General features: G+C 39.9%; 1 protein-coding gene across 9 annotated transcripts in view; it reads right to left on the bottom strand.

The window, feature by feature from the left end:
- Nucleotides 1–17125, bottom strand: part of LOC106061485 (multiple epidermal growth factor-like domains protein 6) — a 204020-nt gene that overhangs the window by 147803 nt on the left and 39092 nt on the right. For all 9 annotated transcript variants that reach the window (XM_056007535.1, XM_056007537.1, XM_056007543.1 and 6 more), the window contains exon 3: nucleotides 6977–7114. In XM_056007535.1, the coding sequence (XP_055863510.1) occupies nucleotides 6977–7114 (138 nt within the window). The remainder of the gene's footprint in view (nucleotides 1–6976; nucleotides 7115–17125) is intronic.

Below are 17125 nucleotides of genomic sequence, written 5' to 3'. Positions count from 1 at the left end.
TGTGGCCAGCACTACGACAAACCACCTTTCCTTTTCCCCAACTAATGTCAGGTACCCATGAGAGCTGGGTGGACTTAAAGCCGCCCAAAGATCCCGAATTAAAAATCCAAGTCTTTACCAGGATTCGAACTCTGGACTCCGGTTAGAAAGCAAAGCGCTTTACCGCCCAGCCCCCGCGCCTCCTAGGGGTAAGCAACCTTGGGGATTTTACTATCTTCCAATATTTGAATTGAAAATTTCAGTATCGTTGAAAAGACCGAGAATTTTTTTTTTTAAATATGAAGGTCATGGCAACATGAGAAATATACTTTCACTAATAGTAAGTTGCTTTCACTATAATAGACTGGCTGGTGGTAATTATCATATTTTCTGATACATACTCCTACGTAACTCTTTCTCTCCTAATCGACGATACCATCGTTGAATTGACCCCCATTAAATTAAATGTTTAATTTCGTAAACTTGACTTTGTGTTATATAAAAAGAGAATTCATTCCCCTTTAATTATATACCAAATAAAACATTTTATGATAACAAACAACAAAACAATTGAAGCTTAATTAATCATAACAGGGAAGTGAAATAGTAATGAGCATAAAGAAGAATCCCTTTAAAACGTGGAAAAATAATTACGGAGAGAAAGAGTTAATGAAATTATTATGTGATAAGTTAGAAAACGTGCATATAAAAGATAATATCTCGATATATCAATTAAAAATCTCTGGCTATATCAAACATTTAGAATGTGGCTATTTAGAACCAAAAGAATTGTAGTCCCTCCAAGTTTGATATACTGGCGTTGAGACTGCGCCATAAAAAGTGGTATAGAACAAAAATGGCTTCCCCCCTTAACCTGACAACGATGAAAATAAAATCATACGCGATTACATTCCTCCATCTCTCAAAGGGAGAGAAGATAAAGGGAGAGAAGACATTACAAGATAAGATTGTTTCGATTGTTCGCGACTGGGGCACTTCAGACAAAGCAGACAACAGCGTTCGACTGATCGCAGCCATTTTATACCATCAAAGAACGGATATAAACCTTAACACACGCCCGTGTTGACTCAGCACGTAGACTTTATTTCTTGTACATACTCTTCGCCATTTTGTATTTTTTTATTATTATTATTATTTTTTTAGAATCTTTTTTTGGAGTAGTCTTCAGGTTGGCTTTCTAAGATCCTTATGGAGTCTACATTTACTGGTCATATATTTAGGTCAATATTTCGCGTCTTCGTTGTCGTAAGAGTTGAGACGAAGACTCTCGAAACTAAAGGCCTATAGAACCTTGCCTCCATCGGTCTGTCTGAAGAAATGATCTATCTGGAAGGGAATCCAATCAGATGTAAATTTGTTACATTCCTGTTACCGATGGCTCGTATCCCAAGACCCTCGAGCTTAGAGAACGGAATAAGAGGCATGTGTTACCATGTGCATATGTTTCGCTTAGATAATCCATTGTTAACAATGGTGATATGGGGCCAGCACAATGACCAGCAGCTTGTTTCCAAAAAGAGTAGGGTATCGCTCAAGAGCTGAGTTGATTCAGATCAGAGCAGAGGAAATTCAAACTGAGACTCTTTGAATTATTACAACAACAAAAAAACTGAACAAAAATAACATTAAATTAAATTTTGCACACACACACGCACACATTGCAATTAATGTTGCATTTTGATACGTGGACAGCTTAATACTTATTAATTAAATAATCAAAGTCTTGACAGGGTGGAAACTTTGGATGGTTGGTTGGATACAAACAATATATTTGAAATATGAGGGGGGGGGGGTATTATTAGCTCTATACAACATAAATAGACTAACCTCTATACATCCAACCTCTGGACAGGATTTATATGTATATTAGCTTTACAGAAGAATTCGTGCTTAAAACAAACATCTTAATTTCCCCTTTTACGCTGCATCCCTTTTTTATAATGCCATTATGTTTGACGTGATACCGTTGAGCCGTGACTGTTGCTTGTAGGATGAAATAAATAAGTACGTTTTACCTTCACGTCGCAAAGTCACACGAACGTGCAGAGGTGGTGTTACAGGTAAGAACAAAGGTATTTACCTATTTGAACTGCGCGCTAATTTTTATGTCGGTATGATGGGCGCTCTTGACATTTGTACGCGCCCCAGTTGTTGTTTTTTTATCTCTTTCCACCCTCCTGCACACACACACACACACACACACAAGCACGCCCCAAATCTTCTAGAACGGGCACAAATACTGTTGGGCATTGATGAATTGTTGATAAGAATATCCTAGTGGATATTCAGAGAGAGTGAGGGAGAGAGAGAGACAGACAGACAGACTGACGGACAGACAGAACAATAGAGTTACAACAAAAGAGAGAGACAGACAGACGGAAGAACAGACACAACAATATAGTTAGAACAAAAGAGAGACAGACAGACAGAAACACGGACAGACAGAACAATAGTTAGAACAAAAAGAGACAGACAGACGGATAGACAGAATAATAGTGTTAGAACAAAAGAGAGAGAGAGACAGACAGACAGACAGACGGACGTACAGACAGACAGGCAGAACAACATAGTTAGAAGACAAGAGAAAAAGAGAGAGCATGAAAGAAAGAGAGAGAGAGAAAGTATACACATAATAACAAAAGAGCTGAGAAATAAAGTACTGGCCCTGGAATGAATGTTTCACATCATCTATAAAACTTGTTCCCTGCACGAAAGAAATGCAAACATTAGCCCACGACGACAGAATGCACCTTTAACCCAACGGTAAACTCAAGCCCAGGTAAAATATCAGGTTGTGGCAATATTTTACCTGCAATCGGCATTTTGTCTCTTGAGTGTCATTTTGGCGGTACAGTTTTTGCAGTGATGTATTGACGCGTAGAGAAAAAAAGAAAATAGCCTAAAAGAGACGAGCCTGGTCGAGTCCTAAAAGACAGACCTACTCTTTTTCAAAACCCTATTGAAGACACAAGTGCACTGCAGCCTTTCCAATCATCGCTGTTAGCAGAACACGTTTCGCGAGTTTAAGGTTTGCATTTCAGAATTATTTTATAACTACATCTGCACGCACGCACAAATCTTGTGACGAGGTAAGAATAGACTTTTCATTGGTAACGAGTCCTAACAATGTCGTCTGCTTGAATAGTAACAATGCCGTCTGCCAGTCTTCCCCTCCCCCCCCCCCCCCCCCAAAAAAAAAAAACCCCGCAAAAAAAAAAAATTAAGTTATTATTGTGTTTCGTTCATTGTGTTTGCTCATCAGATTATTCTACTATCTTTTCAGACATTCAGACTGTCTGTGTGGCAAAATGATTTGTTCTTTTTCTACGGACAATGGTTTACGAGGGTGTCACGTGGCCTGCACAACAACCAGACGCTTTTATGTCCCCAAACAAATGTCACGGTTATGCGGTAGTTTCCATCTTGGTGAGGAAGAAGAGGAAATAAATGAGCCTACCGTTCCGCGAAAGTAGGAACGCTTCTTGGTCCACCAGAGGAACCTCAAACTTACCAAGGGGCATGAGCAAGGATTTTTTAATGGGACTTGTCCAAATAGGACGATAGCTGGAAGAATCATAGGAGGCGAGGTGGCTGAGCGGTAAAGCACTTGACTCCAAAACCGAAGGTCCAGGGTTCGAATCCCGGTGAAGACTGGGATTTTCATTTCGGGATCTTTGGGCGCCTCTGAGTCCACCCAGCTCTAAATGGGTACCTGACATCAGTTGGGGAAAAGTAAAAGGCGGTTGGTCGTTGTGCTGGCCACATGACACCATCGCTAACCGTAGGCCACAGAACCAGATGACCTCTACATCATCTGCCCTATAGACCACAAGGTCTGAAAGGGGAACTTTTTTACTTTATTTTTAGAAGAACCATAGAAGCACAGGACCGGAAGTCTGGAAGTATTTAACTAAAAAAAAACACAAAAAAACAGAACAGTGGTGGTGGCTGGACGGAAAGGGTTAATCCATACCGGCACGTTTTGTAAAGAGAACATTGTCAGATAGGAAATCTACTTCGGTGGGCTCAGGTGGAAATCTGGCTCAAATATTCATTGTCGATGACAACAAACTCATCAATAACTAAAATTAACCACTTAGTTAATACATTAGTGGTGATGAATTAATGTTGTTTCGTTTAGAAAAATGGGATATAAACCTTGCAATACTGAGAGATATGACAGCGGTTGAACTGCGCTCTACCTTCAATCAATATAGATCTAAGCTTTTTTTTGGTTAAAGGTTATATTTTACAATACCTCTATTCAAGTCACAACTTTACAGAAAAATATAAGCAATGGAATGGAATTATTAAATTAAGAAGAAAAAACATGGCGTAGTCAGCCGTAGTGTAATGCTATGCTATCGATCTGCAAACGTTCGTCATTTAGTGCTTTTATTTATATTTTTCTGTAAATCTAATATAGATTACATCTAGATTTTATATCTTAAAAAAAAAAAATTAAAAAAATTTAGATCTAGAAGTAGATCTAGATATAGTCTAGATCTCAGGAGTTCCAAATCAGAAATCTAGATTTAGTTCCAGATCTAGATGTCCATATAATGAAAGTACCAATAAGTAATTGCACACTGGCCAAATGGGCAACATTGTTCAATTTTGTTTCCATTTTACGTCATAACGATGGGAGTGTCAACATCACGGGTTAGAAACCCAGTTCAGATAAAACATTTTTATTGTTATTTTTTTTCATATGTTATTATAATTCTAAGTTATATAATGGAGATATTGCCTTAATAACAGTAACCTTTTTATTTAAATGTATTTTTTTTTTTCATGTTTATATTTTGCATTTTTTTTTTTTAATTGAAATGTTTATTATAAGAAAAAAAAAAAACAGCATTAATTTTTTTTTAGAAAAACACGCATGGCTTGGTGTGTGTCCTGTCTGGACGAATGCGTGCGAAAGTAAACTGTCTCGCCGCGTGCTAATTATGGGAAAACCCACTTTTTGATTGACAGGTCCGAAGAGGTATTGTCAGGCTCATTATCACCGGCCCCATTGTTCGCCGCTGTCTGGCTGCGCGGTCGCGGGGAAGAAGCCAATGCGACACCGTGTGCATGAATGTCGAGGTCTAATTAGCAAGAACAAATTAATCCTGCTTGTGGGAGGCAAGAGGCACATGGCGGACTGGCTAATTGGTAGAGGGGGGGGGGTGAGTGTGTACTCTGGCTGTAAGATTATGTTTTAATTTATTCTAAAAGCAAAAGAGGGGAGGAGTAATAATAGAATTAAATCTATCAGCTCCAATAAGTTAAGTTTCCCTTTCAGACCTTGAAGATGATGCAAAGCTCAACTGTTTCTGTGGCCCACGGTTTACGAGATCATGCCATGTAGCCAGCAAAACGACCAATAACCTTTACATTTACTCAACTAATGTCAGGTACCCAATAGAGTTTGATCAGACTCAGATCCAGAAATTAAAAATCCTTGTCTTCACCACGAATCGAACCCTGGACCCTTCGGTTCGGAAGCCAAGCGCTTTTCCACATGGCAATCATAAATCAGAATGCAGATTCTGTTTTTGTATGTAAGTAAAGCGTGAAATATATAATTTAAAAAAGGCAAGATACATTTTTAGTTCAATAAAACAAGGATGATGATGAAAAACTAGAGAACCGGAAGCGGAAACAGGTGTGGATACTATATGACAAGAACGAAGGAGATTTGAAGTGAATTGAGAGATATTTTAAATCCTTTAACATCTTGTGATTTTTGTTTACATTTTGTGTAATTCTACTCATGGAACGAAAGTTTGTAAAAAATAAAATTAAAATAATTATTTATTTATTTGTTTTTTTTTTTGAGAAAAAGAGAATCTTTCGAGCATTATTCAAAATGTGTGCAACAAATTATTATATTCGCCTTCAAGATCATTCGGGCGCTACATCACAACAGCCCTAATCAACAAATGACTAGATTTAAGGTGAGACATAAGCTATTTAAAACAAGGTTAAATGTAATAACACTTTTGACGTGGCTTCCTGGTTTTCCAGGGGCTCCTGGAAATCTTTTGTAATGGACCTCATTCACCAATCGTAAACAAACAACATTTAGTCACGTGATATTATTGATAAAACAATGGAAAAAACTGTCACGTGACAACCATCATGAATTAAACATGAGATCGTAAATTATTTAGAAGAGATAGAGGACCACGTGGCTAAATGTTTTTTGTTTACGATTGGTGAATGAGGTCCATTACAAAATATACCTTCAGTAAAGTCCAGTAGGGAATCGGCGCATACGCTGGCTCATTATCCCGTTGGTCGTTAGAAAGGCTTTTATCCAACAACCAGGCCTGGACAAGGGATTCCCCATCCAAAATATAACAAAAAGTCCTGAAAATCTCCCGATATTAAAAATCCAGGGGCGTAGCTAGGAATTTTCAATCGTTTGGGGGCCCGTGGGGGCTTGACCTCATTGTATTTTGCGTTTATGTAATTTTTTATGTAAAAAAACACTCATTTGGGGCTCCCTCAAATGGGGGCCGGGGGGGATTTTCAAATTCTCCCCCCTCCTCCCAGCTACGCCACTGTAAAAATCGCCTGAAAAATAGACAAAATTGTTAATTTGGGGTGCCAATCCTACGCGCTATTAAAACAAAAACGTCCTTCTCAGCTTTCATTCAATAAAAATTTAATGTAAAGATGAATGTATTTTCTAATACAAAATCTTAATTTTGACATTATGTTTATCCCTACGCAGACTGGGCCCTGCGCAATCCGTTTCGCATAGGGCCCCGCAATGGCTAGGGCCGGCCCTGACAACATATGTTAATTTATACCTTTCCAAGTGGGTGCCCCAAGCTGTTGCTCTCATTGCCTATAGGTAAATCCAGAACTGACAATTCATCATAAGCAAGCGACTACATCGCTAGTACTAAATGACTATTTTAAATTATTTCAAAGTTATTCAAATTATGTAAAACAAACAAAATAATTCTTAACGCCTTACCTTCTCTCGTATCCGACGCACCAATTTTTCGTATATCCACAATCAGGTTTCCAGACTTTGACCAGCCGAGTGAAAGCCTGGACACAGGGCACACGGACCAACACCATGACCACATCTTCATACTGGCAGACATTGGGCCTACAATAAACAGAGAATAAGTTGGATTTGTTTTTATTAAATCAGGTTTTTATATAAAATGTTTATAACAAATGAAAAGAAAGGAAGAAAGTCTAATATACAGTAATGAACATTATTCGTAGTATCACCGACAGTTTTTTTTTTTGGGGGGGGGGGGGGGGACTCTAGGGCTAACGTATTTCCGAAAAGCGTCTCAAATGCCAACAAAAATAGGAATAAAAACCAAGTAAAATTAAAAAAAAAAAACGTATAAAAAAAATAAAAAATAAAGCTTTATAAGGAAAAGAACTGCACATTTACAACCATATATATATATATATATATATATATATATATATATTGTTACGTATTTCTGAATCTTCTGGCTAGATGTATTAGTTGGCACACAAATAAAAACACTGCAAAGAACTTGACGACTCAACTTTCAGTTTCATATAACTTTAATGACTATTAACTCTAACAATTCGTCACTGTAACATGTAGCGTAGAAGACTGTACAATATCTGGTCAGTTTACAGTTAGCTATACTTCGTTGCAATTCATCTCTTCACTTCGTTGCAATTCATCTCTTGTCAACTTGCATCGAGCCGTATTCCACAGAACAGACCAACGACACACTTCCCAGTGTCGCTCCAGGTCTCCTAAAGCTGAACCAAGTCGCACTCAAGTCTACCGAATCAGAGCCGCACACGTCTTACATTGACTGTATCGACTGTAACGGCTCAAGTCCACTGTAGTTCGCTGTATAGACTTTAACGACAGTAGTCCACTCCAGTTAACTCTACCCTAGTTAACTTGCATCGAGTCGTACACATTTCTCTTCCACAGAGCCGCACACGTCTCACATCGTCTGTATCGACTGTAACGGCTCACTCACGACTCCATACGACTGACTTTCACATTCACTCTCTGGCTTATATAGAGTCCCTAATCGCTTGTCCAAAGTTGCACAAACACGGCTAATATCCTCTGGAATAACACGTGAGGAAACGTCACATCCTGTCTTTGTTTATACACGTAGATTCCAGAAAACATCGGCTGCAGTGTCATCTTGCCGGGGTCACATGTTGTGACCTCTATCTGTCACTGGACATTGCTAGTACCTTTTGGAATAACATGTAAGGACACGTCACATCCTGTCTCTGTTTATACATTCCAGGGAACTGCCGCTGCTGTGTTATCTCGTCGGGGTCACACGTTAACCTCTTCCTGTCACTGGTCATTTGTAACAATATATATATATATATATATATCAGTGGCGTAGCATCCATGGCTCGAAGGGGTTCAATGAACCCGGGCCCACGACCATTAGGGGCCCACAGCCTGTGGCGTAGCAGCAATGGCGAAGAGAGGTTGACTCCACTTGGGCCCATGACATTTAACAGTTGGGGCCCACGTAAGAACTTAGGGATGACACTAAAGGAATAAAAATTGTAATATAAGTTTAAATTGAAAAAGCTCCCTCAAAATATCCCAAACCTTACAGGAAACTTTATATAAAGTTCTAAAACATTAACTCTTGTTTTAAGCTAGAGTTAATACACCAACGACTTTGACCTGGATTACTTTAATGCAGCGGTTCTCAACCTTTTAAGCTCGGCGACCCCATTTTACAATCCCCACTCTGCCGCGACCCCCCCCCCACACACACACACACATACAGCAATAGAAGAGTAGACAATAACAATCAATATTTTCGATGGTCTTAAGCGACCCCTGGCAAATGGTCAATCGACCCCCAAAGGGGTCGCGACTCCCAGGTTGAGAACCCCTGCTTTAAAGAAAGGAACTGCTTTCCATCAGGTTTATTGTAATGGTGGTTAGTCTTAATTTTACGTCTCAGGGGACTATTGTTGCCAGTTCGTCCCATTCGTTTTGTTCATCTATGTTCATAAACTATTGATAGTATTAGTATAATTGGGGGGGGGGGGGGAGGAGAGCGTTTGGTTTAGAAACTATTAATGTGTTGTGCAGAAAAGATAAGGAAGATACAAGGTAACAATACAATCCGGTCTATAGGGATAGCCCTGATTGTCCCCAATTAATATTTCACCACATCTGTAAATTATTCAATTTTTTCAAAGCTTAATCTGTTTCTATTGTTTTTCGTATTTAAAATATTTATATCAACATCTTTTATTCATCAATTAATGCGTGTGTAAGATCAAAGGCTTTACAGTCTGGATCTAAACGTTCGTAATCTTCGCTAATAATAATCCTCTGCTTTGGTCACCTGCACTTCGATGAAAAGATTTTGTCCATGGCGTTCAGATATAAATTTTGCCACTAAATCGTATTTCTGAGCATTTATCCTAAGTGTATTTGTTAATTGGTGGTCGCTCTTCAATCGCGTCTTATTTCCCTTGTTCTTTTATTTCCTGTTTGTTTATATATTTGAGGAATGTCTTTTCAGACAATCCTAATAGAGAAGAACGTATGCCAAAGGCAGTCTTTTTTTGGTGAGCTTAAAGGTGGTCGACGTAACAGAGGCGCCCCACGGAAACACTTCAAAGACCAGCCTAGGCGTCAACATTCCTTAGCTAACATAGAAGAGAGCACCTAGCTGCATGCGGTGCCGGAACGAGACAGCTGGAGGTCACTCACGAAGGCCACGGGATACACATTTGAGACCAAAAGAAAATCTGCTGCCGAGGACAAACGCAGACGACGAAAAGAAAATCTAAATCGACCATCTGCGGACAATGGTTATGCTTACCCTGGCAAAATATGTAGGTCATAGCTGGGGCTCTCAGATATCTGCCGCTGATGTCACCTCCCTGTACCGGTTTAAGAACCCATATACGTGGTTCTTGGTGTCGATATCGGCGAGAGTGAGGGATAGAGAAGGAGCATGCAACAATTGAGCAATAGCTGCAGAGTGATGTCTTAGGGTTACTAAAGGGTCACCAAAGAAGTAAACCAATAATACCAAAGTGGAGGTAGATGAGGCTACAACACCTGGTGAGGCTGAGGTGGTGGAGGTAGATGTCCAGGGTAATGAAAGTTTCAAGCTAAATAAGAGATCCCGCTCTGGAGATCATGTGAGACCTGCGTCTGGGTCTCCAATTAAATTTAAAAAAAAAGAGATGACCGTCTCTCTCCTCTTCTGGGCTATTAGAGGCGAGGAGGCTGTTAGTCCAAGGGCTATTAGAGGCGAAGAGGCTGTGAGTCCTCTTAATATACGTAGCCTTAAAAATAAACAAAAATGCATCGTCCATCTATCCAGAAAATACAATCCAGATTTCAATTATTTTTTTTTTACAAGAATCAAATATAGACACACAAGGCACGCAAATACACATTAGATAGATGGGTGCTACAGTTTAGGAAACCTGGCTAGGTTAGTAGATGCCCAGGGTAAAAATAAATTATGGCTTTTATATAGCGCTACTTTCATGCTTATAGCATGCTCAGAGCGCTTTGGTCCAATCTTAGTTGTGGACCAGTGGGGAGGGGGGGGCATCTAGGTGTAGGTTTTTCCGTGCTGCCTTTAGGTGCTCAGTAAACACAACTTTGCCCGAGTCGGGAGTCGAACCTCGAGCCCCCTTCATAGGTAGCCAAGCCAAGCTAAGTTCAAGCGCACTTAGCCTCTCGACCACGCTTCTTATTATATATATATACACTAAGATTTATTACCCTTGTTTATCTCGAACAAAATAAATTAATTACCACTTTTTAAGTAACTGATTGGTTATACCTCCCACTTTCCAGTCTCGGATTAACTTGAAACAATTATTCATTGTTCCAAACAAATGTTGAAAAACTAAAAAAATCTGTTAAACATACAAAAGAATTTGTTTTCATAAAAAGGGCTGCTCTCGTTTTCGTCAAGTGTTTGATTGAATAAAAACTTTCAATTTTAATTAAAAGCATTTATCTTTTGCGAACTACATTCCCATCGATTTGTAAAAATGCAATTAAACGTAAACCGTTATTGTGCCAAATTCTCAAAAGATTAATATAGGATATGCATGGGCATTTCAGTATGTAGAGATAAAATAATGCTATGAATGTGATCCGGGGCAGAATGGGTGTCAAAATCGGCCCTGGCATTTATACACAATCAGTCCCATAATTGCATATCATATGATGGACATCCAATTCTAGGCCTACCTGTCATCAAAATCATTCTGTTAGGTTTGAGTATCAATAACTGTACACATGCAAACAGTAAGATCCATATTGATAGGAACTATAGGCATTGTGTTGCTTTTTTATTGCTCAGTTAGTAGCCCCCTTTCTTCTTCTTCGTTCTCATTGTTATGTTGGAGTGTTCATATGACTAGACCAATACATGAGATGAACTGCGCAGTGGTTTCCAAATCAGGGAGCTCTCCATATAGTTTTCTTTCTATTGGGGTGATTTGGGGCCAATGTCTTATACGGGCCTCTTGGTAAAGAGAGCAGTTTTGGAGGACGTGGTCGGCATTCTCTGGTGATACTCCACATGGGCAGATTTCACTGGTTCCAATTTTGAGCTTCCGGTACATGTGTTGTCGCATTCTGTTGTGTCCGGTCCTGAGTCGAAAGATTAGACGTTGGTCTTGTTGGGGTAGCCCCCAAAAGGATGACCACTACCACTGTTTACGGATGTAGGCTATTACACTATTTCAGAAGATTTGTTAGATTACACTGTATAGAGATTATTTTAACACTACACAAAGAGGGCTCTTTTATAAATGAATATTTTAAAACCCGTAACAATTTAATACATAGTAGCATCTGTGTGGCCCTTCAGTGGTCCCAAAGGCCCATTAGGGTACCGGCCCAACGGGCATTAGCCCGAATGCCCATATAGCCAGTCCGCCCCCGAATATGTTGGCCATAAACAAGACCGCATCTGCTATAATGAATCCCAAAATGGAACGTTTCTCAAGTATCTCCCCCAATCATTTCAAAAGTACTACACTAGTCTAGTTGTTTTGGACAAAATATTAATACTCTACGAGATCCAGCCCCTTTACCAATAATAATTTTTTTTTCATCTTTTTTATGTATTTACAAAAAATATTTAGGAGATGAAATAAAACGGCGGAAGGGGGAGCAGCCTCAACACTGGAGGCCTCTGGCTCCCTGGCATTTTGTGTTTATGTGTCATGTGCAGACTTAAATCAAACTTGTGACAGTGACACGACACAGCGCTGTCACTCTGGCACACCGCTGACTGATGGCAGTCCAATGTAGTAGCTACCAACGCAAAATAGCATTTACATAGGATTGAAAAAGTTTTAAAAAGTTTAAAAAAAACAACCTCTCTCTCTCTCTCTCTCTTTTCGCTTCTCTTTTACCCTCTCTCTCTCTCTCTCTTTTCCTCTCCCTCTTTCTCTTTTCCTCTCCCTCTTTATCTCTCTCTCTTTTCCTCTTCCTCTCTCTCTTTTCCTCTTCCTCTTTCTCTCTCTCTCTCTTTTCCTCTCCCTCTTTCTCTTTTCCTCTTTCTCTCTCTCTTTTCCTCTTCCTCTCTCTCTTTTCCCCTCCCTCTTTCTCTCTCTCTTTTCCTCTTCCTCTCTCTCTTTTCCCCTCCCTCTTTCTCTCTCTCTTTTCCTCTTCCTCTCTCTCTTTTCCTCTCCCTCTTTCTCTCTCTCTCTTTTCCTCTTCCTCACTCTCTTTTCCTCTTCCTCTTTCTCTCTCTCTTTTCCTCTTCCTCTCTCTCTTTTCCTCTCCCTCTTTCTCTCACTCTCTTTTCCTCTTACTCACTCTCTTTTCCTCTTCCTCTTTCTCTCTCTCTTTTCCTCTCCCTCTTTCTCTCTCTCTCTCTTCCTCTCTCTCTCTTTTCCTCTTCCTCTCTCTCTTTTTCTCTTCCTCTTTCTCTCTCTCTTTTCCTCTCCCTCTTTCTCTCTCTCTCATCCTCTCCCTCTTTCTCTCTCTCTCTTTTCCTCTTCCTCTCTCTCTTTTCCTCTCCCTCTTTCTCTCTCTCTCTTCCTCTCCCTCTTTCTCTCTCTCTCTTTTCCTCTTCTTCTCTCTCTTTTCCTCTTCCTCTTTCTATCTCTCTCTTTTCCTCTTCCTCTCTCTCTTTTTCTCTTCCTCTTTCTCTCTCTCTTTTCCTCTCCCTCTTTCTCTCTCTCTCATCCTCTCCCTCTTTCTCTCTCTCTCTTTTCCTCTTCCTCTCTCTCTTTTCCTCTCCCTCTTTCTCTCTCTCTCATCCTCTCCCTCTTTCTCTCTCTCTCTTTTCCTCTTCCTCTCTCTCTTTTCCTCTTCCTCTTTCTATCTCTCTCTTTTCGTCTCCCTCTTTCTCTCTCTCTTTTCCTCTTCCGCTCTCTCTTTTCCTATCCCTCTTCCTCTTTCTCTTTTCATCTCCCTCTTTCTCTTTTTCTCTATCTTTCTCTTTTCCTCTCTCTCTTTTCCTCTCCCTCTTTTTCTCTCTCTCTTTTCCTCTCCCTCTTTCTCTCTCTCTATCTTTTCCTCTCTTTCTCTCTCTCTCTCCTTCTCTCTCTCTCTCTTTCTCCCTCTCTCTCTTTCTCCCTCTCTCTGCATACATTTTAAATAGGGTGATACCACATTTAGTTTTCGATGTTAATTATCCTTTTAAATTATTTAAGCTGTAACAGTGACATAGAAAAAGAAGAGTAAGCGATATGGGGCATTGTGAAAGCGGTACAAGGTAACCTATAGAAAACTTTACGAAAAAGATTGGAAGAGATTTCTAAATTCACTCTGAAACTAAATAATGTCAAAGACTTGATATTGAAATATCACGTCGTCGACTAATATATAAAAACTACTTTGTGCTACAAACGAAAACGCTTAGAAATACTATTTTACAGCTTAAAAGTGCCCAAAAAAATATTTTATGAATTTGAAAGAAATAATTTATTAACAATTTCCTCATGCAAGCTAAAAAAAAAGTTAGTCAATTGCCACAGAATCGCTATAGGTATATTGCCATACTAACGAGGGGAGTTTGCACAGAAAAAAACAAACCTAGACGATAGTATTTTTTCTTTCTAATTACGAATGAGGGAGTTATATTATATTTTAACTTTTTGTAGTCTTTATTTAATGTTTATTTTTTTGGTAAGGGCCTGTGTTCCGTTTTGTGAGTTTTGAGAATTGTTTGGTTGAATGATGTATTTATGACTTTTAGCCATGACTTCTAACTTACAAAGGTAGCGGAATACACGTTTGGGACCAAAAGAAAATCCCCTACCCATGACCGATGTATACTGCATTGGCAGTGGCAAAATGCAAAGAACAAAACAGCAGCCCATTAAAGTAGATATCCTTCAGAGACGCTGGAGATGGATAGGTCACACGCTTCGCAAGCCTGCATCCAACATAAGTAGGCAAGCCCTAACCTGGAACCCCCAAAGGAAAGAGGAAGAGGGGACGGCCCAGGAATACATGGCGCCGCGATCTGGAAGCAGATGGGCAAGACGTGGGGACAGTTGGAGAGACTCACCCAGAACCGAGATGCCTGGAGGAAGCTGGTTGGTGACCTATGCCCCAGAAGAAACCACAGGCAAGAGATGATGATGAGATGAGTGGCAAAATATGTAGGTCGCAGCTGGGGCTGCGTACTCACGTGAAATGCTGCACTGCTCATAAATCTTCGTACTCGAATACAAGCTTTATTATTAACGTGTTCCAAATTTATCAATAAACTAAAATGTTTATATGTTTGTTTACTTTTTTTTTTTAGGTGAGAAGGTAAATATGTGACAGACCTTTATGCTCGGTAACTCGGGATCTCAACATCCCACATAACTAATGAAGCGACGGGGGGGGGGGGGGGATGGGAAGCGGATTTAATCCTTCGACCATCTTGTTGACACTATGAATGACATACTGCTCGGCCAGCATAGACACTGTTGGCTTCATTTCGTTTATCAAACAACACGAATCAGGGAAGCTCAAACCCCTGTTACCGTGCCATAATCCAGATCTCTACAGGCGAGATTCCCTCTAGTGTGTCAATAGCACTCGTGTTCCCGGCTCGTGGAATGAAGGAACAAAACATAAGGCAGACACTCCCCCCCCCCCCCCCCAAACATATTTACAATAAGATAATCTTACAGAACTAAACTTAACACAGGGAGGGAAGGTTGTGTGTCGTCGGTCGGGGGGGGGGGCGACACGAAAAAAAGAGGGGGGGGGGGTTGAAGAAGAGGTTCAAGGGACTTTTGTCCAACGCTTTGTAAATTCTCCAGCCACAGATCAAAACGTAATCTACCCATGTAACAGATCCATGAGACAGGAGATTAGGTTTCACGGTTACATTTGTACCGAGGCGGTAGGAGGGCGCTTTTATTGCCAGAGTACCTACCTTTGTGGTACACAATAGCAGACAAAAAGTCCAGCGGGGTTATGTTTACCAACTCCCCCCATTTCCCGGCCCCCGCTCTACTGTTTCCAGAAACTATTTGGTTACTTCGTTACCCTTCACATCTCGAGTCTTCCATTACATTTCGCTCTGATCGCGCAAGATAATCGCCTTAAGGTATTTCAGTACTCGGTCGTTAACTCAATGCCGGACGACAGCTTACGGCAATGAATATCCCACACACCTGAAGCCCAGACACAGATGCCAACTTGGTTAAATTTTCATGTTTTAAAAAAAAGGGAAAGGCTGCTTCTAACTATAAGCCCTCTAGTTTTGAGTGGACCGCTAAATGGCTGGACATTGCACAACTTATAAGTGCTGAGTATTTGTTTGTTTTGTTTTTATTTGTTTGTTTTGTTTTTATTTGTTTGTTTTGTTTTTATTTGTTTGTTTTGTTTTTATTTATTTGTTTTGTTTTTATTTGTTTGTTTTGTTTTTATTTGTTTGTTTTTGTTTTCTATGTTAACAAGAGAAGCTAAAACAATGTAACCGGACGTGATGACTTAACTCTTTCTCTCCGAACTGACGATACCAGCGTTGATTACGGGGAGAAAAAGTTAAGACCGCTTTGAACTCTGGGTAGATTATCATAACCCTCAATTCATGATTCAAACGTAGGCTATCTAAAACTAATATCTCAGTTATCTGTGAATATTGTTTTATCTTTGAAGTTGACTTGTAGCTAACGAAGGCCATGTGGCCTAAACTATTTTTCTTGTGATTTTCGCACAGCAAGTTGTTGTTTTTTTCTGTCAATACCAATGTGCGTAACTAGAATGTATGTTGGTGTATTTGTATTGTGTTGTTGTTGTTACTTGTTGAGCCGACGACGCAGCGGATCCCAAACTGTATTAACACTGGCCGTTCTTTTGGACACATCAGCGGCTTGGGCGACATGGTTCCGACCATAGGTAAATGTCCAGGCATTCATCTCATTTCTATAAAATGATCCACAGTCGCTTCCCGACCCCGAAGGAGGCCATTAATCCTAGCCGGAACATTCCCTAGGACGGAGAGGGATAGCGGCGGGCAGGGTTCGAACCCGAGACCATTGAGACGACAGTCTATAACGCATACCACAAGACCAGACCATCTGTCTTTACACACAAGACATACGAGTATTGGATAAATCATTGACTGAACGAACCAATTTTAAGTTGATTGAAGTTTAATACTCTCAAAGTAAATCCAAGTGAGTGACAAAGAAATACAATAGCATGTAAATAAAATGAAATCTAAATGATAAACATAACATAATCTGTATAACTATTTATAGAAGAAAATAAAAATAGTAACGAAACTCGACTGACAGTAAGAAATGACAACTTATTTTACAGTAGGCCTATTTGTAATGACCCTTCCACGAACCTCCTCTTCGAGTATTCCTTCGAGTCGGAAAGTTGGATTTATTTACAAAAAACAACTGGTCAAAGTCTCAACTGAAAAGATTCGCTGGTCATTTCATTTTATTTTTGAACAATGTACTTCTCCGCTGAAATGTTCAGTCATGGATGACATTTAGATATTGACATTAATAAACAGAATAGCCGAGTTCTGTCCTATCAATCATGATAAGAAATAAAGGAGTGGGCTCTCCCATTCACCATGACAACAAGCCTCTTACACCTGTCCACACACCTTGTCCTTCAGTTTAGCAAGTTTCCGCAAATGTGTATCTGTGTGTGTGTGTGTGT

The sequence above is a fragment of the Biomphalaria glabrata genome, chromosome 13, assembly GCF_947242115.1.
Source record: "Biomphalaria glabrata chromosome 13, xgBioGlab47.1, whole genome shotgun sequence".
Taxonomy (NCBI): Eukaryota; Metazoa; Mollusca; class Gastropoda; family Planorbidae; genus Biomphalaria; species Biomphalaria glabrata.
Note: the sequence above shows the minus strand (reverse complement) of the source record. Positions and strands in the feature narration are given on the sequence as shown.